This window comes from Mobula hypostoma, chromosome 4, assembly GCF_963921235.1.
Source record: "Mobula hypostoma chromosome 4, sMobHyp1.1, whole genome shotgun sequence".
NCBI lineage: Eukaryota > Metazoa > Chordata > Chondrichthyes > Myliobatiformes > Myliobatidae > Mobula > Mobula hypostoma.
In genome coordinates this window covers 203420221-203445163 of record NC_086100.1, presented here as the reverse complement: position 1 = coordinate 203445163, position 24943 = coordinate 203420221, and the positions used below count along the sequence as shown (strand labels likewise).

General features: G+C 46.4%; 2 protein-coding genes across 2 annotated transcripts in view; one reads left to right on the top strand and one right to left on the bottom strand.

Annotated features, from left to right (window-relative positions):
- The window catches only part of LOC134345902 (gastrula zinc finger protein XlCGF26.1-like), a 49161-nt gene extending 27235 nt beyond the window's left edge, over positions 1 to 21926 (bottom strand). Inside the window, exons 1-3 of the mRNA XM_063047247.1 lie at positions 21844 to 21926; positions 17872 to 18015; positions 9193 to 9295 (exon numbers count right to left, since the gene is read on the bottom strand). The gene's annotated coding sequence lies outside the window, so the exon portion shown is untranslated. The remainder of the gene's footprint in view (positions 1 to 9192; positions 9296 to 17871; positions 18016 to 21843) is intronic.
- On the top strand, positions 1258 to 22637 carry LOC134345903 (E3 ubiquitin-protein ligase TRIM39-like). The gene is made up of 7 exons (XM_063047248.1): positions 1258 to 3456; positions 6984 to 7079; positions 8167 to 8400; positions 11216 to 11290; positions 11970 to 11992; positions 12080 to 12198; positions 21537 to 22637. The coding sequence occupies exons 1-7, from the start codon at positions 3046 to 3048 to the stop codon at positions 22109 to 22111; spliced, it is 1533 nt and encodes a 510-aa protein (XP_062903318.1). The 5' UTR covers positions 1258 to 3045; the 3' UTR covers positions 22112 to 22637.
- The last annotated feature ends 2306 nt before the right edge of the window (positions 22638 to 24943 follow it).

The following is a 24943-nucleotide window of genomic DNA, read 5'->3' as shown; positions in this document are numbered from 1 at the left end:
ACTCAGCCAATAGGAACTAGACTCTCCCAGCTGTGCCGCTGATTGGCTGTAAGTTCGTCTGAGGACGGGCTGCTGCCGGGAGCTGGAGATGGCCGTCGCAGTTTGTTCTCAGAATCAAAGGAATTTCCCCGAAACTCAAAGTTCAACGTAAATTTTATCATCAGAGTATAGGTAAGTCACCACATACAACCTCGAGAAGCATTTTGCTGCGGAAATAAGGAGAAATTCTGCAGAATATTAACAATAACTGGATCAGTGAAAGATCAGCCAGCGTGCAGGCGACAACAAACTGCGCAAATGCAAATATAAATGAATAGCAATAAATAAGGAGAACATGAAATAACCGCAGCGGCTGCCGACGGATCTCTGGAGCTCTCACCGCTCCCCTATGCAATCCACAGGCTGAAGGCCAAGGGAGAACAAGGCGCAAAGGTAAACTCGTGTTTTGTAAAATAAGAAACAGGAGTTGGTGCGGCTATTCGGCTCCTTGCGCCTGTTCTGCCCTTCACCCGGAACATAAGACGAGAAGACCATAAGACATAGGGGCAGAATTAGGCCATCTGGCCCATCGAGTCTGCTCCGCTGTTCAGTCATGCCTGATCTTTTATTTCCCCTCCTCAACACCAATTCCCAGCCTTCTCTCCGTATCTTTTGATGTCATGTCGAATCAAGAACCTGTCAATCTCTGCCTTAATGACACCCAACGAGCTAGTCTCTACAGATGCATGTGGCTACAAATTCCACAAATTCATCACGCTTTGTCTGAAGACATTTCTCCGATTCTCAGTTTTGAAAGGGCGCCCCTCTATCCTGAGTCTGTGCCCTTTTGTCCTACACTCCCCCACCATGGGAAACATCCTTTCCACATCTACTCTGTCTACCTGTTAACTTTCAAAATATTTCAATCAGATTCCCCTCTCCCTTTTGAATTCAACCGAGTACAGACCCAGAGCCATCAAATATGCCTCGTATAACAACCCTTTCATTCCTGGAATCATCCTTGTGAACCTCATCTGAACCCGCTCCACGTCTGACCTTTGACCTCAGCACCACTTTCCTGCAATGTCCCCATCAGCGCTGAGCCCCAAAATATGTGTATTAAATTTAGAAACCCTGTGGAGAAAATTCCAAAGATTCACTGCGCTGGTGAGGAAATTTCTCCTCATCTCAGTCCCGCTGAGGTGAACGGTGATATTAAGTCTGTGAACCATGGTTCCACAGCCCAGCCAGGGGAAACATCATTCCCGTCCCAACCCTGTCAATATCCTATGAGATTGTGCCTGTCCCTTTTACTTCTCTAATTCTGAGACAGACCCAAAGCGATCTGTCTCAGTCAAAGCACCTCTGGTTTCACTCATTTTGATACGACAATTGGTTCTGGGAGCATCTCGATAGACGGCAAGTGAGTGCAGTTATCCTGTATTGTTTCCGAGCCTGATGGTTGAGGGGTTGTTCCTGAACCTGGTGGTGAGTGACCTGAGGCTCTTGCAGCTTCTACCTGATTGCAGCAGCGAGAAAAGAGCCTGGTCTGGGTGGTGAGCATCTCTGATGATGGACGATAGTTTCATGTAGATGTGCTCAGTGGCTGGTTGGGCTCCACCCGTGATGTACTGGGCCGAATCCACTATGCTGCGTAGGTTCATCAGGAGGGCGATGAACTAATTTGATCATAGTGCCAAACCTTACGTGGCTGGCGGCGAGAGGGGCTCTCGCAGTCTGATCCTTGCTGCATGCCCGAGGATCACTCCCACACGGCGCTGTCCCGAGGTTACTGCACTGGAGACCAGACGGTCACTCGCCTCTTTGCGGCCTGTGGGCTGGCGAAGATATGTGGAGAAAGATGCAAGAGCCCGTGCCACAGCAGCTGCGTGACAGAGGGCTCACCGATCTTTGGGTAAGGACATTGCACGCTTTATCTTTGTGAATATTTCATAGCGAATAAAGCTTATTTTCTTTAAAAAAAACTCATCAACTTCTGGGCTCTGTCCAGAGTTATGGAAACTGGCCTTCGATTGGAGCTGGGACAAACATGGGTAAAGTAAGAAAGTTTCTTCTAGACTTCACCGAACAAAATAATGTTTTCCACCCTGTGACATGGAATGTCCAGTCCTGTGTTTTTTCCCTGTAGCCACGGGTCGGTCATCACCACTGCATCTGTCTCCTCAGAGTACAATATTCTCTCCACAACCCTACTTTCATGGCATGAACTAATTTAATAGATGTTTTAAATGGTTATTTAACCCCGGTTTACACCCCTGTCTGACTCTCTTTACACGTCGGGATTTTTTTTTTAATAACAACGAAAGACTGGAGGAACTCAACGGGTCAGGCAGCATCTGCGGAGGGAAATAAACATTCGGCATTTCGGATTGAGACAAGCCAAATGAAGGATCTCAACCCGAGAAGTCGATTGTACATTTCTCCCCAAAGATGCTGCCTGACTCTGTCAGTCCCTCCAGCATCACTTCTCTTACTTGAGACTCTAGCGTCAGCAGTCCTTGTGCCTCCCTTTCGGTCCTGCCTGAGACTGAACCAGAATCCTCCCTCCGGCTTCAGTTCCATTCTGCATCTTCTTTAGCCCATCACGCCTACTGGGACACAGGCCTCCATCAGCAGCTCTGTCCAAGGCGAAGGTTATCGGCCCTGTGTCTTCTCCTTTCACCTCAGGACTTCAATCGTCTTCCAGGGGAAGTCCTTCCGATCCCAGGGATGAGCCCTTTGGGGGTTCACTTGACACTTCTGTCGCACTGCCATTTTACCGGGATAAGATTGCAAGACACATGCCCAACGCCGCCCCTTTCGCAGCCGCGCTTAGGCAGTCCATGGCTGAATTATCATTTATGATCAGACCTGTTTAAGGTGTTGCTGAACTCACCCTGATATGGAAATTACCACGACTGTATTATTTGCAAGTGAACACATCCAGCTGCATAATGTTCATTGCCCGAGTCTGCAGCGCGTGTAGTGGACACTCGCGGTACTGCAGGGGATCCGCAGCTCCCCGAAAGTGAAAGCATTCTGAATCGGGAAGTGCTGGGAGTTAACATGGCTTCGAAAGGACCAACCGAGAGTTGGACTGAGGAGGCAATTTGTTCCATCTGCCTGGATTTCTTCACCGATCCGGTTATCCTGGAGTGTGGGCACAACTTCTGTCGCTCTTGTATCACACGGCTTTGGGATAGGGAGGATAGAAACTCCTGCCCGGAATGTAGAGAGGTGTTTGCTGACCGCACCCTCAGGGGCAATAAGGCCTTAGTAAATCTGGCTGAAAAAGCTCGAAATCTAAAGCTGAATCTGAAAGGGAAGGAAAGTAAACATCAATGCGAGGAACATGAGGAAGAACTGAAGCTGTTTTGTGAAACGGACAAGACACCGATCTGTCTGATCTGTGCAGTTGCGCAGGAACACAGAGAGCACCGCTTCATGCCGATTAAAGAAGCTGTTAAAATCTACAAGGTAAAACTAACCCGAATTTGATCCTCACCCCATCCTCCATTCTTCTGCCTAGAAAGACAGGAGCCTTCACACCTAACACATCATTCCCTGTAACTTTCGCCATCTCCAGCACGATCCCCTCCGACAGCCCAGCCACGCCTCCCCTCCCCACAACTCTCCGCGCTCTGTAGGGATCGCTCTTTACGTACCGTAACTCCTTTATCCACTCGCTCCTCCCCACTGATCTCCCTCCTGGCACTGTTACCTGCAAGCGGGACAAGTGCTACACCTGACTCCTACAACGCCTCACTCACCACCACTCAGGACCCCAAAGAGTCCCAATTCCTCCCGTTTCTTCCATGGTCAAATATCCTCTCGTCTTAGAAGTCCAGGCCGGGTCTTTATGTGCTGCTATTGTGACTCCCGTCTCCCCTTCCCCCAACACCACTCTACAATCCCATCTCCTTCAGATCCCATCGTCAGCTCCTGGGTCCTCAGAGGCTCCATCTTCCTCTCACCCCAACCCTCCCCTCTCCATTGACACCCCCAGCCTCCCCCCTCCCCCGTCTAATCCCAGATCTCATCCGTGCCGGGTCTTTACCATCCCCTCCGACCTTCAACTGTCGGAGGCAGAGCGCTCTGTCCTCAGTAAGGGCCTCACCTTTGTCCCCCTTCGCCCAAACCTCAGCGAGTTCCGCATTCGCCATGATGCGGAACTCTTCTTCCGCCGTCTCCGTCTCCGAGCCTACTTCTTCGGCGAGGACTCTTCCACCCCCACCGATGACCCCTTCTCCCGTCTTCAACCCTCCTCTTCTTCATGGACACCCCGCTCTGGTCTTCTGCCTGCTCTGGATCTCTTTATCGCTAACTGCCGACGGGACATTAACCCTCTCGACTTCACCGCACCTTGTCCCCATTCCAACCTCACTCCTTCGGAACGCTCTGCTCTCCACTCCCTCCGCACTAATCCTAACCTTATTATTAAACCCGCTGATAAGGGGGGTGCTGTTGCAGTCTGGCGTACTGACCTCTACCTTGCCGAGGCACAGCGACAACTCACGGATACCTCCTCTTATTTACCCCTCGATCGTGACCCCACTAAGGAGCACCAGGCCATTGTCTCCCACACCATCACCGACTTTATCCGCTCAGGGGATCTCCCATCCACTGCCACCAACCTTATAGTTCCCACACCTCGCACTTCCCGTTTCTACCTCCTACCCAAGATCCACAAACCTGCCTGTCCTGGCCGACCTATTGTCTCAGCTTGCTCCTGCCCCACCAAACTCATTTCTGCATACCTCGACACGGTTTTATCCCCCCCTTGTTCAATCCCTTCCTACCTATGTTCGTGACACTTCTCACGCTCTTAAACTTTTCGATGATTTTAAGTTCCCTGGCCCCCACCGCTTTATTTTCACCATGGATGTCCAGTACCTATATACTTCCATCCCCCATCAGGAAGGTCTCAAAGCTCTCCGCTTCTTTTTGGATTCCAGACCTAATCAGTTCCCCTCAACCACCACTCTGCTCCGTCTAGCGGAATTAGTCCTTACTCTTAATAATTTCTCCTTTGGCTCCTCCCACTTCCTCCAAACTAAAGGTGTAGCTATGGGCACCCGTATGGGTCCTAGCTATGCCTGCCCTTTTGTTGGCTTTGTGGAACAATCTATGTTCCGTGCCTATTCTGGTATCTGTCCCCCACTTTTCCTTCGCTACATCGACGACTGCATTGGCGCTGCTTCCTGCACGCATGCAGAGCTCGTTGACTTTATTAACTTTGCCTCCAACTTTCACCCTGCCCTCAAGTTTACCTGGTCCATTTCCGACACCTCCCTCCCCTTTCTAGATCTTTCTGTCTCTGTCTCTGGAGACAGCTTTTCCACTGATGTCTACTATAAGCCTACTGACTCTCACAGCTATCTGGACTATTCCTCTTCTCACCCTGTCTCTTGCAAAAACGCCATCCCCTTCTCGCAATTCCTCCGTCTCTGCCGCATCTGCTCTCAGGATGAGGCTTTTCATTCTAGGACGAGGGAGATGTCCTCCTTTTTTAAAGAAAGGGGCTTCCCTTCCTCCACTATCAACTCTGCTCTTAAACGCATCTCCCCCATTTCACGTACATCTGCTCTCACTCCATCCTCCCGCCACCCCACTAGGAATAGGGTTCCCCTGGTCCTCACCTACCAACCCACCAGCCTCTGGGTCCAACATATTATTCTCCGTAACTTCCGCCACCTCCAACGGGATCTCACCACTAAGCACATCTTTCCCTCCCCCGCCCACTCTGCTTTCCGCAGGGATTGCTCCCTACGCGACTCCCTTGTCCATTCTTCGCCCCCATCCCTCCCCACTGATCTCCCTCCTGGCACTTATCCGTGTAAGCGGAACAAGTGCTACATATGCCCTTACACTTCCTCCCTTACCACCATTCAGGGCCCCAAACAGTCCTTCCAGGTGAGGCAACACTTCAGCTGTGAGTCGGTTGCGGTGATATACTGTGTCGGGTGCTCCCGAGGTGGCCTTTCATATATTGGCGAGACCCAACGCAGACTGGGAGACCTCTTTGCTGAACACCTACGCTGTGTCCACCAGAGAAAGCAGGATCTCCCAGTGGCCACACATTTTAATTCCACATCCCATTCCCATTCTGACATGTCTATCCACGGCCACCTCTACTGTAAAGATGAAGCCACACTCAGGTTGGAGGAACAACACCTTATATTCCATCTGGGTAGCCTCCAACCTGATGGCATGAACATCAACTTCTCTAACTTCCGCTAATGCCCCACCGCCCCCTCATACCCCATCTGTTACTTATTCTTATACGCACATTCTTTCTCTCACTCTCCTTTTTCTCCCTCTGTCCCTCTGACTATACCCCTTGCCCATCCTCTGGGTTCCCCCCCCCCTTGTCTTTCTCCCCGGGCCTGCTGTCCCATGATCCTATCGTATCCCTTTTGCCAATCACCTGTCCAGCTCTTGGCTCCATCCCTCCCCGTCCTGTCTTCTCCTATCATTTTGGATCTCCACCTCCCCCTCCAACTTTCAAATCTCTTACTAACTCTTCCTTCAGTTAGTCCTGATGAAGGGTCTCGGCCTGAAATGTCGACTGTCCCTCTTCCAAGAGATGCTGCCTGGCCTGCTGCATTCACCAGCGACTTTGATGTGTGTTGCTTGAATTTCCAGCATCTGCAGAATTCCTGTTGTTTGTCTCGTCTTAGATTCTTTCTTCTCCAGCTCTTTACCACTTCCACCCGTCCCCTCTCAGCCTCTTACTTCATCACCCTCCCCCACGTTCCCCTCACGTTGTCTCACCCGTCACCTGCCAGCTGGTTCCCATCCCCAACCTTTTTATTCTGGCTTCTGCCCCATTCATTTCCAGTCCAAATGAAGTGTCTCATCCCGAAACGTCGACTGTTTATTTCCCTTGCACAGATGCTTCCAGACTTAACGACTTCCTCCAGCATTTTGTGCGCGATAATCGGGTTTGATCGCTTGTTTATTTTGAACTTTTTTTTCTATTTCTTTCCCTCTCTGACTTCCAGGATCAGCTAAAATCTTCCTTAGACTCTCTCACAAAAAAGAAATCGGAATTCAAAGAAAAGGTGCAGCAACAGGAAGAGAAGATTTCCAGAGTTCGGGTGAGGCTTCCTGAGCGGAATTTCTGATATTACTGTATAGTTTTGCTCCCATTAATGCAGAATAGCAGAGTATCGCAGATACAGTGACCTGGGTTAGATTTTGACCTCTGCTGCTATCTGTGGAGTCTGCAGGTTCTCCCTGTGACCCCGACAGTTTCAGACACATCCCAAGGATATGGTGGATGAATAGTTAATTATAATTAATCCTGCGAATGTGGGGGAGGGTGTATGTGAATCAGGTGGCAGTTAATGGGTCAATGAGCGAGAATAGGTTTCAGGAAAATGTGAGGGAATGGGGTTGATGGGAAAGTCTCAGAACTAGTATGGACTCTAATGGATCGAATGGTCAACTTATTGTCATAGCGAAATACTTTACTGCCTCAGTCTTATCTATCCCTTTCATATTTTTCTATGTTTCGATAAGATCTCGTCTCATTCTTCTGAATTCCAGCGAGGACAGGCCCAGGCGACTCAATCTCTCCTTATAGTCATCGTGGAAAATAATTTATTTTACTGTGAGACCACTGAGAGTTCACATTTGTGGAACTCTGAGTTTGAGGAAAATCAGCTTGTATTGGGATCCAGTAGTAGACAAGTGTGTGTGTTCCTTATCAGAACAGAGGAGTTAGTTCAGAACGTTCTTTCCCACCCGTCCACATTTATCTCATCTGTACCGCTGTAATATCTCTCGACTGAGGGGTTGTGGTCAGTACAATAAATATTAGTTCTGCAGACTTGCAACTGAATTGGATAAATACAGGCTATCGTCAAAGTCAAAAAAAAAGCTTTAACAGCACAAAACCACATTAACTCTCTCTTCCCCTCCGTCCCCTTCTCTCTCTGCCACCATCGCCTTCTCGTGCTCCCCACTCTCTGAGTTAGAGGGATATCAGCTTGTGTTTCTATCCAGAAGTAGCATGGACTTTAATGGACCGAATGGTCACCTTAAATATATGTGAAGGAATGGCGTTGACGTGAATGCTCTGAGGACTAGCATGGACGCTAATGGACAGAATGGTCAACTTAATGTCATAACGAAATACAACACAGCACTACAGTAAATTAATCTTCACCTATAATTCGACAGGAACAGTCACTCAACCTTCAGTCCCATATCACATCCCAGTTTGCCAAACTGCGTCAGATTCTCACTGAGAAAGAGCAGAGCTTACTCAGGGATCTCAGAAAGGAAGAGGAGAAGATTCTAAATCAAATGGAGAACAATCTTCGAGAGATTCAAGAGAATATAAGGTTTATTCAGGACGAAATCTCAAAGTTGAAGGAACAGATGGATCAAAAAGACAGTGTGATGTTTCTCAAGGTGAGGGATTATATTTCAATTTGTTTCTGTCAAAGGGCACAAAATGAACAATGGTATATTTGAAATAAACACGCACACCGGCCAATTCTAATAAATCAATTGTTGCTGTTGGCGATGCGCAGATTGTTAGAATTGTATGACGTGCTCTCCAGTAACTCTAATGCGTTCTAAAATATCAGAGATATGTGTTCACAACATACAATCTCGAAGCAATGAAACTTCAGCTCATTTAATCGTAAATTAAGCTGCAATGAAGCTCTCAACAAAAGATATGACACTGGTCAGTAGCAGCTCAAAATAGTCCAGAACAAATTACGAATAGATAACTTATTGCCTTTGTTTAAAACTCGCCCCCACTCACGTAACTAGTTACCACAATAAACACGGAACACAGAAGACAATGCAGACAGAAAACAGATGCGTTCATCCTACGCACAATGTCGTGTTCTCGTGCAGTGTGTTGAAACTCTGACTAAACACCAAGTTAAACCGGAGCCAATGAAGACAGAGTCGTAGTAAGGTTAACCATTTACTGTTCACTCTTCCACATTAACATCGTATGGTGAAAACTCTTGATAAAAAAATACAAACATATACAGCGTCTGTTTCATTCTGGAGCCCACGCGCGCTCTCTTCTTTTAGTGAGTGTCTCCAGCCGCCCCGAGTAGCGAGCGAGGAGGGTCACGTCAAACCACCGCCGGGCCCGAGCCCACCCCGCGCCTGAAATTGAAAAGCCGACACGCGCGCCGCTTCCCTTAACAGAAACCGCGTTAATATTTTTACCTCAAATACCTTCTTATGAAGTTACGGCGTTGCTTCCATAATGTTTCTTTGTGGGTAGAAATGGAGCTCCTCACGGTCATGCTGCACGCATGCACTCACCTTCACACCTTCCCTGAACCAGAAGTTACATATAAGAGGCAGTGAAACCAGAGGTGACGTCATCACATCCGTGATATACCATAGAACATAGAATAGTACAGTACAGTACAGGCCCTTCGGCCCACAATGTTGTGCCGACCCTCAAACCCTGCCTCCCATATAACCCCCCACCTTAAATCCCTCCGTACACCTCTCCAGTAGTCTCTTAAACTTCACTAGTGTATCTGCCTTCACCACTGACTCAGGCAGTGCATTCCACGCACCAACCACTCTCTGAGTTAAAAACCTTCCTCTAATATCCCCCTTGAACTTACCACCCCTTACCTTAAAGCCATGTCCTCTTGTATTGAGCAGTGGTGCCCTGGGGAAGAGGCGCTGGCTATCCACTCTATCCAATCCTCTTATTATCTTGTACACCTCTATCATGTCTCCCCTCATCCTCCTTCTCTCCAAAGAATAAAGCCCTAGCTCCCTTAATCTCTGATCATAATCCATACTTTCTAAACCAGGCAGCATCCTGGTAAATCTCCTCTGTACCCTTTCCAATGCTTCCACATCCTTCCTATAGTGAGGTGACCAGAACTGGACACAGTACTCCAAGTGTGGCCTAACCAGAGTTTTACAGAGCTGCATCATCCCTCGACTTATGAAAGCTAACACCCCATAAGCCTTCTTCAGTACCCTATCTACCTAAGGCAATTTTCAGGGATCTGTGGACATGTACTCCCAGATCCCTCTGCTCCTCCACACTGCCAAGTATCCTGCCATTTACTTTGTACTCTGCCTTGGAGTTTGTCCTTCCAAAGTGTTCCAGCTCACACTTCTTCGTGTTGAACTCCATCTGCCACTTCTCAGCCCACTTCTGCATCCTATCAATGTGTCTCTGCAATCTTCGACAATCCTCTACACTATCTACAACACCACCAACCTTTGTGTCGTCTGCAAACTTGCCAACCCACCCTTCTATCCCCACATCCAGGTCGTTAATAAAATCATGAAATGTAGAGGTCCCAGAACAGATCTTTGTGGGACACCACTAGTCACAATCCTCCAGTCTGAATGTACTCCCTCCACCACGACCCTCTGCCTTCTGCAGGCAAGCCAATTCTGAATCCACCTGGCCAAACTTCCCTGGATCCCATGCCTTCTAACTTTCTGAATAAGCCTACCATGTGGATCCTTGTCAAATGCCTTACTAAAATCCATATAGATCACATCCACTGCACTACCCTCATCTATATGCCTGGTCACCTCCTCAAAGAACTCTATCAGGCTTGTTAGACACAATCTGCCCTTCACAAAGCCATGCTGACTGTCCCTGATCAGACCATAATTCTCTAAATGCCTATAGATCCTATCTCTGAGAATCTTTTCCAACAGCTTTCCCACCACAGACGTAAGGCTCACTGGTCTATAATTACTCGGACTATCCCTACTATCTTTTAGAACAAGGGGACAACATTTGCCTCCCTCCAATCCTCCGGTACCATTCTCGTGGACAACGAGGACATGAAGATCCTAGCTAGAGGCTCAGCAGTCTCTTCCCTCGCCTCATGGAGCAGCCTGGGGACAATGAATTTACCTTTGTTAGGCTGTAGGATAATTATCAACCTTTAACTTTAACCAGAAAATAGTTACAAACAAATAAGTTAAAGCGTAGACCCAACAAAGTCAAATAAATGCCTTAAGGGCAACAGACACAACATTCACAAATGGTGGGAAACTGTTTCTCACCAGACAATTGATCCAACTATTCAGGGCTTTTGTTTTCCCAGTACTGGATTTCCACAACTTCTGTACATCCCGGGACAGAATGCAATCTTCTCTGTGATGATTTTTTCTCTAATCATAACATAGATCTGCTGACTGTATCCCTCATTACCACATTAAATATCTTCTAAAACTCACATTAACACCCGGTTTCTATTCATAGGCTGGGAGTGTGTCTGGTGCGTTGGATATGAGAGTCTCTCTGTCAATCTGTGAGAACAAAGAATGCGACCCACATGTAAGACTTCTCCTCTATATCCCGTTTCCATCAGATTAAGGAAACTTTCACTGTCTCTTTGCCTTTTCAGTTGAGTTTCATATTGGATTTTATCCCTTTCTCCATCATAATGAGACTATTTGATTCACCTTCTCGTATAATTTTTGGTGCTTCACAAGCGTCCTTCCACCTCCTCAGCATACCCAGCAAGAGTGCCCCGAACTCCATGGTTCCTCATGTGTTTATCCAGTTTCCCCATTGCATTCAATCTGCGCCGTTCCATTTCAAACACTCCCATGGCAGTGAGTTCAACATTCTTTTTACTAAACGTCTTATGGGATTTATTAAAATCCATCTGGAACTTCATCTCCCCACAATTCTCCCCATAATTAGAGATACTTTCTCCACCTGCACACAATCAAATCCATTACTGATCTTAAATTCCTTCATATTATCACCCTTATGTGGTATGCAAATAAAAATGCACAACTTGTCCTGTCCTTCCTGTAAGTTTCATCCTCTCAGTAAAGATCCAACCTTCAGAAACTTTCCTTATAAATTTCCCTGTGGTTTTCTATTGCTGTGTGTGTGAGAGTGACTGTGGGGGTGGGAATTTTCAACACCTGTGACGATTTGGATGAAATTCAGGATGTGGACAGTAAGTCCAAGTCTAATCAGATTTGTGTTTTATTTATTTCAGGAGGAAGCTCATTGGACCAGGAGGTAGGACATGCTCTTTAGCCAAACCCTGTATGGATTTGTAAAATAGTTCAAAATTGCAGTTTATAACGAGCAGTTTAATATTTACAGGATTAATGACTATGTCCAGGAATTGACTGTGACAGATGTGGCCCTACAGGTTGAAAAATTCGATCACCCCTATTTGTTGAACACAGTCCTGAGAGAAACAACTGATGTCATTAATCGAGGTAAAACTGACAAAGGTTAATTTCTCTTTGTTGAATTAGATTGTTATTTGAAGCAAAGATTGCCTGTAATACTGGACTGAAGGGGAACTGAAATTTATTCCATATCAACCCCACCAACTGGGAGGCATCACTGTCACATGGTCAGCTGGAGATGTCAGACCCCTGAACACACCAGCACAGAGTCACAATGCAACCAATACACGGGAGTGTTAGATGCAACTACCACAGGAGCTGGGAAATTAATACTGACTTGATGATTTTGTAGGGAATAAAAGCTGGTATCGGTGTGGTGACCGGGATTGTCGGAAAAATACGCAAGTCCTTCGTGCGCCTGTGTGTGCAGACTCTGATTGACACAGGTCTTCCCCCTTCTCGATCCGCAACTCTCACTGCTGTTAGAGGGAGAAGTGGTGACAGGGGACTCAATCGTTAGGGGAACAGACAGCAGAATCTATGGCCTTGAACGGTGCAGCACAATGTTGCCTCCTAGGTTCCAGCGTCGGGACAGTTCAGATCGCGTCCGCTGCATTTTAGAGGCGATGGGAAAACAGCCAGATATCTTGGTACATATTGATACCAATGGCGTAGAAAGTAAAAACAAACAGGTCCTGAAAATAGAATTTAGAGAGCTTGGTAGAAAGCTGAGAGGCAGTAACTCCAGAGTTGTAATTTCTGCATTGCTGCCTGTGCCGCGTGCTGGCGAGGGTAGAAACAGGATAATTTGGCACATTAATGCGTGACTGACAAGCTGGTGCAAGTGGCAGGGCTTCAGGTTCTTGGATCATTGGGATCTCTTCTGGGACAGGGATGACTTGTTCAAGCATAACGGTTTGTACCTGCACTGTAGGGGATCCAATATTCCTGCGAAGAGGCTTGTTAAAGCTGTTGGGGAGGGTTTAAACTAATTTGGCAGGGGGTGGGAACTAGAGTGAAGGGACCCTTAGTAGGACTGATGGTAAAAAAGCAAAGGAAGCATGCAGTCAGATGGTCAGAAAGGGCGGACAGATGCGAGGACAAAATTGCAGCCAGGAGGGTGAGTATCAGTGCATTAGGAATGCAGAATCAAAAAGGGTAGCAAATACCATACTCAAAGTTTTATATCTCAGTGCACGGAGTATAAGAAATAAGGAGGATAATGTTGTTGCACTATTACAGATTGACGGGTATGATGTTGTGGCCATCACTAAGTTGTGGATGAAAGATGATTGTCGTTGTGAACTGAATGTCCAAGGTTACACAATGTATCGGTGGTATAGGAAGGTAGGCAGAGGGGGTGTCGTGGCTCTGCTGGTAAATCAGTAGAAAGATGTGACATAGGATAGGAAGGTGTTGCATCCTTGTGGGTTGAGTGAAGAAACAACAAAGGTAAAAGGACCCTGAATGCAATTATATGCAGCCATCCCAACACTCGCTGGAAAGTGGGCCACAGATTACAATTGGACATAGACAAGGACGATCAAAAAGACAATGTTATGACAGTCAAGTGAGATTTCAACATGCAGGGCAAATTGGGAAAAGTAATTTGGTGATGAATCTCAAGAGAGTGCATTTGTTGAATGTTACATGATGGAGTTTCGAGCAGTTTGTCGTTTTGTCTAGTAGGAAATCACCTAGACTGGATTGGGTGTTATATACTGAACCGGAGGTGATTTGAGAACTTAAGGTAAAAGAACCCTTCGGAGGCAATTGCCATAAAATGACTGTGTTCAACTTCAAATTTGATAAGGAGAAAATAAGGTCTGACTTTGTAGTATTTCAGTGTAATTCAATTGTATGAGAAAGGAGTCTGCCAAATTAAATTGCAGGGAGATACTGGTAAGGATGACTGCAGAGCAGAAATGGTGTGAAATTCTGTCAAAATTACGGTGTTGCAGGATAGATCTATTCCAACAATAAAGAAATACTCAAATGACAAAATTGCACAACTGTGGCAGGCAAGGGAAGTCAAGCTGATGTAAAAGGAAACAGAGGGCATATAACAAATGAAAAAATACTAGGAAGACAGGGGATTGGGAAGCTTTTAAATACCTACAGAGAGCAACTAAAGAATCGTTAGGAGGGGTAAAATGAAATATGAAAGCAAGCTAGGAAAAGTTTTTTTTCAAATATGTGAAAAAAGAAAAATATTAAATAGAGATGAGAGTGGAGATAGGATCGCTAGAAAATGCGGCCGGATATATAATAACAGGGACGAAGAGGAGGCGGATGAACTGAATGAGTATTTTGCATCAGTGTTGACTGTGGAAGGCACTAGCACTGTGGCAGATGTTGAAGGGTGAGAGGGAAGAGAAATGAGTGAAGTACTATTACAGGGTCGAAGGTGTTCAAAAAGCTGAAAGACTGTAGGGTACATAAGTCACCCGGCGCAGGTGAACTGCACACTAGTGTTCCAAAAGAGGTAGCAGAAGATACTGTGGAGGCATGAGCAATGATCTTTCTAAAATCATTGGACTCTGGTATGGTGCTAGAGGACTGGAAAATTGCAAATGTCACTCAACACTTTAAGTTAGGAGGAAGGCAGCAGAAAGGAAATTATAGACCAGTTACCCTCACCTCTGTGGTAGGGAAGAAGTTAGTGTCAATTGTTAAATATGAGGTTATGGAATACTTGGTGACACTCGACAAGATAGGACAAGTCAACATGGCTTCCTTAAGGGAATATCTTGCCTGACAAACCTGTTGGAAGTCTTTCAGGAGATTAGAAGCAGGATAGATAAAGGGGATGCAGTGCTGTTGTATATTTGGAATATCAGAAGGCCTTTGACAATGTGCCACACATGAAGCTGCTTACCAAGTTAAGAGCCCATGGTATTACAGAAAAGTTATTGGTATAGTTAGACCATTGGCTGATTAGCAGGAAACAGTGAATAAGAGTAAAGGGATCATTTTCTGGTGGGCTGCCAGTGACTAGTCTTCCACAGGGGTCAGTGATAAGACACCTTCATTTTATGCTGTATATCAAGATTAGCTGATGGAATAGATGGCTTTGTTGCCAGGTTAGCAGATGAGTCGAAGATTGGTGGAGGGGCAGGTGGTGCTGATGAAACAGGTAGGCTGCAGAAGGACTTGGATGAGGACAATGGGCAAGAAAGTGGCAAATGATCTACAATGCTGGAAAATTCATAATCAGTAGAAATAATGTGTAGACTATTTTTCTTAAATAGAGAGAAGTCAGCATGGATTTGTGAAAGGAAAATCATGTCTGACGAATCTCATAGAATTTTTTGAGGATGTAACTAGTAGAGTGGATAGGGGAGAACCAGTGGATGTGGTATATTTGGATTTTCAAAAGGCTTTTGACAAGGTCCCACACAGGAGATTAGTGTGCAAACTTAAAGCACACGGTATTGGGGGTAAGGTATTGGTGTGGGTGGAGAATTGGTTAGCAGACAGGAAGCAAAGAGTGGGAATAAACGGGACCTTTTCAGAATGGCAGGCGGTGACTAGTGGGGTACCGCAAGGCTCAGTGCTGGGACCCTAGTTGTTTACAATATATATTAATGACTTGGATGAGGGAATTAAATGCAGCATCTCCAAGTTTGCGGATGACACGAAGCTGGGTGGCAGTGTTAGCTGTGAGGAGGATGCTAAGAGGATGCAGGGTGATTTGGATAGGTTGGGTGAGTGGGCAAATTCATGGCAGATGCAATTTAATGTGGATAAATGTGAAGTTATCCATTTTGGTGGCAAAAATAGGAAAACAGATTATTATCTGAATGGTGGCCGATTAGGAAAAGGGGAGGTGCAACGAGACCTGGGTTTCATTATACACCAGTCATTGAAAGTGGGCATGCAGGTACAGCAGGCGGTGAAAAAGGCGAATGGTATGCTGGCATTTATAGTGAGAGGATTCGAGTACAGGAGCAGGGAGGTACTACTGCAGTTGTACAAGGCCTTGGTGAGACCACACCTGGAGTATTGTGTGCAGTTTTGGTCCCCTAATCTGAGGAAAGACATCTTTGCCATAGAGGGAGTACAAAGAAGGTTCACCAGATTGATTCCTGGGATGGCAGGACTTTCATATGAAGAAAGACTGGATGAATTGGGCTTGTACTCGTTGGAATTTAGAAGATTGAGGGGGGATCTGATTGAAACGTATAAGATCCTAAAGGGATTGGACAGGCTAGATGCAGGAAGATTGTTCCCGATGTTGGGGAAGTCCAGAACAAGGGGTCACAGTTTGAGGATAGAGGGGAAGCCTTTTAGGACCGAGATTAGGAAAAACTTCTTCACACAGAGAGTGGTGAATCTGTGGAATTCTCTGCCACAGGAAACTGTTGAGGCCAGTTCATTGGCTATATTTAAGAGGGAGTTAGATATGGCCCTTGTGGCTATGGGGGTCAGGGGGTATGGAGGGAAGGCTGGGGCGGGGTTCTGAGTTGGATGATCAGCCATGATCATAATAAATGGCGGTGCAGGCTCGAAGGGCCGAATGGCCTACTCCTGCACCTATTTTCTATGTTTCTATGTAAAATCAGAAAAGCTGAGATGAAAATAGACTTAGGTCCTTCTGCAGAACACCCTAAAGGTTAGCTTGCAGGTAGAGTCAGTGGTGAGGAAGGCAAATGCAATGTTAGCATTCAAATCAAGAGGTTTAGAATCGCATTCTATTCAAGAGCAGGGATGTGATGCTGAGGCTTTATAAGGCACTGGTGAGGTGTCACCTTGAGTATTGTGAACAGTTTTGGGCTTCTCATCTAAGAAAAGATGTGTTGGCATTGCAGAGGGTTTGGTTCACAAAGATGATTCCGGGAACGTTTGATAGCTCTGTGTCTGTACTCCCGGAATTTAGAAAGATGAGGGCGGACGTCATTGAATCCTTTCGAGTAGATGAGTAAAGCATGTTTCCCATGGTGGGAGAGTGAAGAACAACAGGCACAGCCTCACGATAGAGAGGCGTCGATTTAAAACAGGGATGCAGAGAAATTTCTTGAGCAAGAGGGTGGTGAATTTGTGGAACTTGTTACCCCATGCAGCTGTGGAGGGTGTGGTTGGGTGTATTTAAGGCAGAGCTTGATAGGTCCCGGATTGAACACAGTGTCAAAGCTTACGGGGAGAAAGCCGGGGGGGGGGTGAGGCTGAGGAGGGGAAAAAGGATCAGCCATGATTGAATGGTGGAGCAGACTTGATGAGCCAAATGGCCTAATTCTGTTCCTATGTTCTATGGTCTCATGGTTATCAGAACCCCTGCATTGAGGCAGTGTGAGAATGAGCCCGGACAACCCAGCCAACATCGACATCGGTCAGGATTTCATCTCAGGAGAAGCACACTCAGCATAACCGGCCTGGCAGAACTCCCCCCCACACACACAAGGATTGGCAGATTGTAGTCCTAGCCTCAGCAATGTACGCTGTTATTTCCCTCAGTAACCTGGAAACCATTCTCGTCAGACACGGTAATTTATTTATTTAAATAACTCACTCACATATCACACTTTGTCAGCACACAGGACATGTGAAGACACACTGTAACATACAAATACATCAATGTGCACAGTCTCCTTCAATATGCACACACACACACTGATATTTACCACCATCAACACACACACACACACACACACACACACACACACACGAGTAACACATACCCAGACATACTATCAGTGTGTGACACATGGTAAAATAGAGAGACACAAATTCCCATTTAGGAATGAAATCTGCCGTTCTTACCCAGTCTGTTTGTTCTGTGGCATTGAGATGCCCTCTGAAGTGACGTCACATCAACAGGTCACAGAGTGACTCCAGGGTGAGGTTCCTCGGGGGATGATCTGGGAGGTTTTGGCAGATGTTGAACCCACAGCCCACTTCATCCATCTGCAAGACGAAGGTGTTTTCTTGAGCATGTCCTGTTCATGTGCGTGTTTGCCCCATATCCGTCTAACCATTTCTTATCTATGTACCTGCCTAAATTTATTTTAAAATATTTAAATTTTACCTGCTTTTACAGCATCTGCCAGCAAATTCCACCTGCCCATCTCCTTCGCTGTGAGAAGGTTACCCCGTAGATCGCTAATAAAAATTTCCCCTCTCACTTTCAATCTCAGCCCTCTGGTTCTGTACTCCCATTTCTCGGGAAAAAAAGACTTATCTAAGCCCCTTATGACTGTATTTACCTTGATAAGGGGTCATTCCTCAACATCCTACACTACAGCTAAATAGTCCAAGCTTATCCACTCTCTGCTTTTAACCCAAGCCCCCAGTCCTGGTAACATCCTCCTGAAGCTTCTTGTCCAGTGTAATGACATCCTCCCTGTATTCAGTGAACCGGAAAAGCACACAGTACCCCCGGTGTGGTCTATCATCAAAATCGGAGACCTTGCTTAAGTTCATGTGCACAGTGTTGAATAGGGTGATGAATACAGGACTGAAGGTGTTATATTTGACTGCACCAGTACACGGAATAAGGTAGATGATGTTGTAGCACAGGTAGAGATTGGTGGCTACAGCTTTGTTGGCCTCACAGAGTTGTGGCTGAAAGGAGAACCTGGCTTGAAGCTTAACATTCAAGGATACACCTTGTGTTCAAAGGACAGGCAGGTAGGCAGAGAGGCTAGGGAGGCTCTGCTGGTAAAAAGGAAGACAAATCCTTAGAGAGGTGACGTAGGAAAGAGTGTTCAGAAAGAGTTATTTGAAGAGAACATGGGAGCATTAGTAATGCTCTACTAAGAATCACTGGAATATTTGGTCATTCAGTACAACTGGAAATTGCAAAGGTCACTTTATTCTTTAAGAAGGGAGAGCAGCTGGGGAAAGAAAATTATAGATGTGTTAGTTTGGGAATATGTTGGAATCTAGTATTAAGGATGAGCTTTTGGGTACATGGAGGCACATGATGAAATAGGGCAAAGACAGCATGCCTTCCCTGAGGGGAAATCCTGCCTGACAAATCTGTTGGAATTCTTCGAGGAACAAAAAGCCAACATAGACAAAGAATGATTTGGATGACAGAATTGTTGCCTCTGTGGTCAAGCTTGCAGAGGATAGGAAGATAGCTGAAGGGGCATGTAGTGCAGCAGAAGCTCGGAATCCAGGGAAGGACACAGACAGATTAGGAAATGGGCAAATAACTGGTAGATGGATTATCAAGTAGGGGAGTCATGCATGCAGTTTGGTAGAAGGAATAAAGGCATAGACGATTTTTGTAAACAGGGAGAAAATTCAAAAATCAGAGGTGGAAAGGGACTTGGGTGTCCTTGTGCAGGATTCCCCAAGGGTTAACTTGCAGTTTGTGTCAGTGATAAGATAGGCAAACTCAATGTTTGCTTTCATTTCGAGGGGATTAGAATACAAGAGCAAGGATGCAATCCTGAGGTTTTATAAGGCATTAGTCAGACCACACTTGGAGTGTTGTGTGTCCCTTATATCGGAAAAGATGTGCTGGCATTGGAGAGTCCAGGAAATTCTCAGGAATGATTCTGGGAATGAAAGAGTTAACATATGAGGCGTGTTTGATGGTTCTGGGCCTGTACTCATGGGAGTTTAGAAGAATGGCTGATTTATTATCCCTCTCAACCCTATTCTCCCGCCTCCTCCTCATAACGTTTGACATCCTGGATAATCAGAAGTTTACCGATCAACTCCTGCTTTAAAAATCAAACGAGAAGATCTGCAGATGCTGGTAATCCAAGCAACAGGTCCTGATGAAGGGTCTTGTCTGATCTCCCTGAAATTATCTGGAGAGAGCTGATTTTGGGAGGATGTTTCCTATAGTGGGTGAGTCTAGGACCAGATGGCATAGCCTCCGACTAGAGGGTGTCGATTTAGAACAGAGATGAGGAGGAATTCTTCTAGCCACAGGATAGTGAATCTGCCACAGGCATGTGTGGAGGCAACTAATTGAGTGTATTTAAAGCGGAGCAACACACACAAAATGTTGGAGGAAGTCAGCAGGCCAGGGGCTGTGGGCGATGGATTTGTGGGAAAGGGGACAAAGGGGTCCTCATCTCCCATCTTTGTCCCCACAACCTACTGGTTACGTCTATACACTCAGTTCACCTACAGGCTTTCCACTACTCCCCAGCATAGGTCCGGTTCAATCTGCCGTTCATCTCTCCCCTACAGGTTCCCATTATCAACTCTGTTTTGTACCGGACCTTCACAATCCCCCGCTTCGCATTCACACTTACACATGAATGTTAACATTGAATGAAGGGTCTGTTCCTGTGCTGTACTGTTCTATGTTCTCTGTTCCATGTTTAGAAGAATGAGAGGAGATCTCAGGGAAATACAAATTTTTTTCAGGGGTCTACAGGTAGGATGTTACCCCTCTCCGAGGAGTCGAGGGTCAGGGGTCACTGTCTGTCTGGAATTCTCGGCACCATGGCGGGGGGGGAGGGGAGGGTGTCTGGGGTTTCTTAGCCATTCAGTTCACAGAGCCATCACCGTACAGCATAGAAATGTGCCATTCGACCCATCACCTCTGTGCTGACCTATTTACCCATCTACATTCATCCCATTGACCGGCATTAGGTCAGTCTCCTTCTGTGCCTTGCCTATTGAAGTGTCTTTCCAAATGTCTCCTAAACACAGAGGACTGGAGGCCTGTGACCTGCAGAGGTCGGTGCTGGGGCTGTGGTTGTTTGTCATTCACATTAATGATTTGGATGATAATGTAGGTGACAGAGTTGGTAGTAAAATTCATTATATATTGGACAGTGAAGAGGATTATCCAAGTTTACAACGGGCCCTTGATAAATTGTAGAGGTGGGTTCAGTGACAATGTTTTAAAATACATCTTGGCTGGTATGTGGATAAGAAGGGTGGAAAGGCATAATGGGCAAATGGAACTAGCTCATTAAAGCAATTTGGTCGGCACCAACAATTTGGGCCGAAGAAACTTTGTGACCTCCTGTTTAAATCCATTCACCCAACCCCTTCCCTTCTTAATCCACCTCTTTCCCGCTCTCGTTTCTGCTATCTGTCTCCCGTATTTATTTCTATTCTAGCGGGAAGATGTCGACCTGAAATGTAGACTGTTCATCTCTCTCCACGCTTGCTGCCTGACCCGCTAGGTTCCTCCGGCATTTTGTGACTGTTTGATCGGGAAATCTCTGCTCTTCGTCCAACAGAAAGGTCTTGGGAAGATATTAGTTGTACATCCGCTTTCGTTGGGTCAAACCGCGGGAAAGGTTCGTGTCGACCACCCTACTGCGCCTGAGGCCCAGCGGCCTTTCCACCGGTCCCTGCGCCGCGATGCCCGAATTTCAGCCCGATCCCCGGGGGCTGCGCGGCTCGAGGACCCCCTGATCCTCGGGTCCACGGTGACCGAATTCCCCCCCCCCACCCCACGAACCCCGTAGACTCTTTAATTCTCTGCTTCTCTCCCTCCCCCACAGTCTCTGTCACCCTGGATGTGGAAACGGCTAATCGGTGTCTCGAGGTGTCTGAGGATCGGAAGAGTGTGAGATGGACCGGGAACTGGAGGGATCTCCCTGACACCGGGAGGAGATTCACAAACTGGGCTTGTGTGCTGGGATCGGAGGGATTCACATCCGGGAGACATTACTGGGAGGTGGCGGTGAATCGGGGCTGGTACTTGGGAGTCGCCGCAAAGTCTGTGGAGAGGAAGAGAGTGGTCAGTCCGCGTCCGAGCACTGGATTCTGGGTCATCAGGCGGGCTGACGACATGATCAGTGTACTCACCTCCCATGACGTGATGCACAGGGATTCTGTCGTGATCAGTGATGAAATCTCCAACTGGTCCTGTATCGCTGCCTGTCTCATCCCCCGCAGGGTTGGAGTTTATCTCAGTTACGAGTCCGGGACGGTTTCATTTTACAACGCGGAGACCAAGTCCCATCTCCACACCTTCACTGGGAATAAATTCAGGGAGAAACTTTATCCTTTCTTCGCAACCTGGGATGGAAACCAATGGTTGAGAATCTGCTCTGGTCCCGCTTCGGCTCTGTAAACTGGTCGGTCCCCGGGACCAGCATCAGGAGTAAAGTCCCTGTAAATATAAATGTACAGACAGTGAAATAAATATGAGATGAGAATGATCAATCCATTAACTTTAACTCGTTCACCGCATCCGTCAACACAGCAGAATCACCGCGGATTCAGCAGCAGTCGCGGGGCCACGCTTCCTGAGTTTCCCGGGTCCTAAAGTCTACCCGCAGTGAACAAAGGAGCGGTGCTGACGGGAAAAGTTGTTTCAGGGTGAATCTTGGAAGGACCATAAGACATAAGAGCAAATTTGGCCGTTCAGCCCATCGACTCCGTTCAGCCATTACATCATGGCCGATCCCGGATCCCACTGAACCTCATACACCTGCCTTCTCGCCATATGCTTTTATGGACTGATCGGTCAGGAAATTATTAACTACCGCCTTAAATATACCCACAGACAGCTTCCGCCGCAGCCTGTGGCAGAATATTCCACAAATTCACTACTCACTGGCTAATAATATCCCTTCTTACCTCTGTTCCAAATGTCTCCCCTCAATTTTGAGGCTGCCCTCTAGTCTGGATACCCCCACCACATGAAACAACCTCTCCACAACCACCCAATCTAGTCTTTTCAGCACACGGTAGGTTTAAATGAGATCCCGCTTCCTTCCTGAGAGATGTGACCCAAAACGTTGGCAAAATTCCAAGTACCGCCTGACTTTGTCTTATAAAAGCTCAGCATTATCTCCTTGCCTAAATATTCTATTCCCCTTCAAAGAAAAACTAGCATTGCATTTCCCTTCTTTATCACAGAGTCAACTTGCGAAATAACCTTCTGGGACTCTTGCAGGAGAACTCCTAAGCCCCCTGCTCCTCTGATGTTTGAACATTCTCTCCATTTAAGTAATAGTCCGCACTATAGAAACATAGAAAATAGGTGCAGGAGTAGGCCATTCGGCCCTTCGAGCCTGCACCGCCATTTATTATGATCATGGCTGATCATCCAACTCAGAACCATGTACCTGCCTTCCCTCCATACCTCCAGATCCCTTTAGCCACAAGGGCCATATCTAACTCCCTCTTAAATATAGCCAATGAACTGGCCTCAACTGTTTCCTGTGGCAGAGAATTCCACAGATTCACCACTCTCTGTGTGAAGAAGTTTTTCCTGATCTCGGTCGAAAAAGGCTTCCCCTTTATCCTCAAATTGTGACCCCTCGTTCTGGACCTCCCCAACATCGGGAACAATCTTCCTGCATCTAGCCTGTCCAATCCCTTTAGGATATTATATGTTTCAATCAGATCCCTCCTCAATCTTCCGAATATTCTATGATTCCTTTGACCAAAATGCATTATCATACATTTCCCAACACTATATTCAATTTCCCTCTTTTTTCTGAACCATTTTTTCCCCTAATTTATCGAAGTCCTGCTGCAATCGCCTTGCTTTCTCAGCACTACCCACCCATCCGCCTATCTTGGTATTGTTACATACCTCAATGAGATCTTGTGACTTTCTTGTGAGAATGATGTAATGGTCTTTTGGAGGTCACCTGATGGAATTTTCCCGCCATTGTGAGGTGACGTGATGACATGTTCACCGCGGGTATAAAAGGGAAGACCCCAGTGACGCAGTTTATTGTTCCAGCTAGAACGTTAGTCAGAGTCTCCGTTCCATTGCGTATTTGCTTTATGACGCAGTTTCATTTTTAAAATGGAGATTTACGTTCTATTGTAAGGTACAAAAGTGCTGGACTGGCAGTTTACCCATTTCTGCCAGATTTGTTTATGTACCCTTTCAGTAGTATTGGAGAGTGAAGACTGCATCGAAGTGCAGGATATGAAGGATTAAGAGAAGTTGGTATAGTTCGGGAGTTTAACAAAGGATCGACCTTATTGAGACTTCGTTGAAGAAGTAGCGACCTGCATCGGGAATAACTCCTGCGGAAAGATTAGTGTAGTTCATGCAAGGTTTGGTCTCTAGAAATAAAGGTCAGTTGTTTTAAGCCGTTTATTTCCTTCATCGTGAATCCTTTGGACAGAACCAGCAGGAAAATTGCGTCTATGAAGAAATCCTTCTCCAGAGAAGTCTCTCCCAATTGAATGTATAAATCTGTTGGACTTTCGAATTTACCATTTTAAGAACTGTATTTGACTTTACAGCTTTAAGAACTGTTTTCGCATCTATCGCTTTAAGAACCAGTACCGAGAGGCTGTTTGTTGAACGGCCGCATAACGGTTAACTTCCGGTTAAGGTTTTCGTTTTTTTAAATTGTTTATCCGTGTTCAATAAACGTTTGGTTGTTTTTATATAACCTGACTCGATTGATATTCATCGTGGCCGGTTACGTAACAGAATCACCCCCCCCCGGCTTTGCTTGCCAGCCACTTTTTCTTTTCACCTTACTACTTTTTGCTTCTACCCTCGTTTTACACTCCTCTGCCTCTCTGCACTTGTTCCCGTCCCCCTGCCACATTAGTTTAAATCCTCCTGAACAACAGTGGCAAATGCTCCCCCTAGGATATTGGTTCCAGTCCAGCCCAGGTGCAGACCGTCCTGTTTGTACCCGTCCCACCTCCTCCAGAACTGGTTCCAATGCCCCAGAAATTTGAATCCCTCCCGCTTGCACCATTTCAAGCCACGTATTCATCTGAAATAACCTCCTATTTCTACTCTGACTAGCAAGTGGCACCGGTAGTAATCCAGAGATTATTACCTTTGTGGTCCTACTTTTTAGTTTATCTCTTTACTCCCTAAATTCACCTTGTAGGACCTCATCCCGTTTTTTACCTATATCCTTGGTACCTATCTGCACCACGACCACTGGCTGTTCACCCTCCCACTCCAGAATGT

Coding starts and splice junctions, on each gene's coding strand:
- LOC134345903 (XM_063047248.1), top strand. CDS start 3,046: ATGGCTTCGAAAGGACCAACCGAGAGTTGGACTGAGGAGGCAATTTGT. Junction 11,291..11,969: donor ACAAAGAATGCGACCCACAT/GTAAGACTTCTC, acceptor TATTTATTTCAG/GAGGAAGCTCATTGGACCAG. Junction 12,199..21,536: donor AACTGATGTCATTAATCGAG/GTAAAACTGACA, acceptor CCTCCCCCACAG/TCTCTGTCACCCTGGATGTG.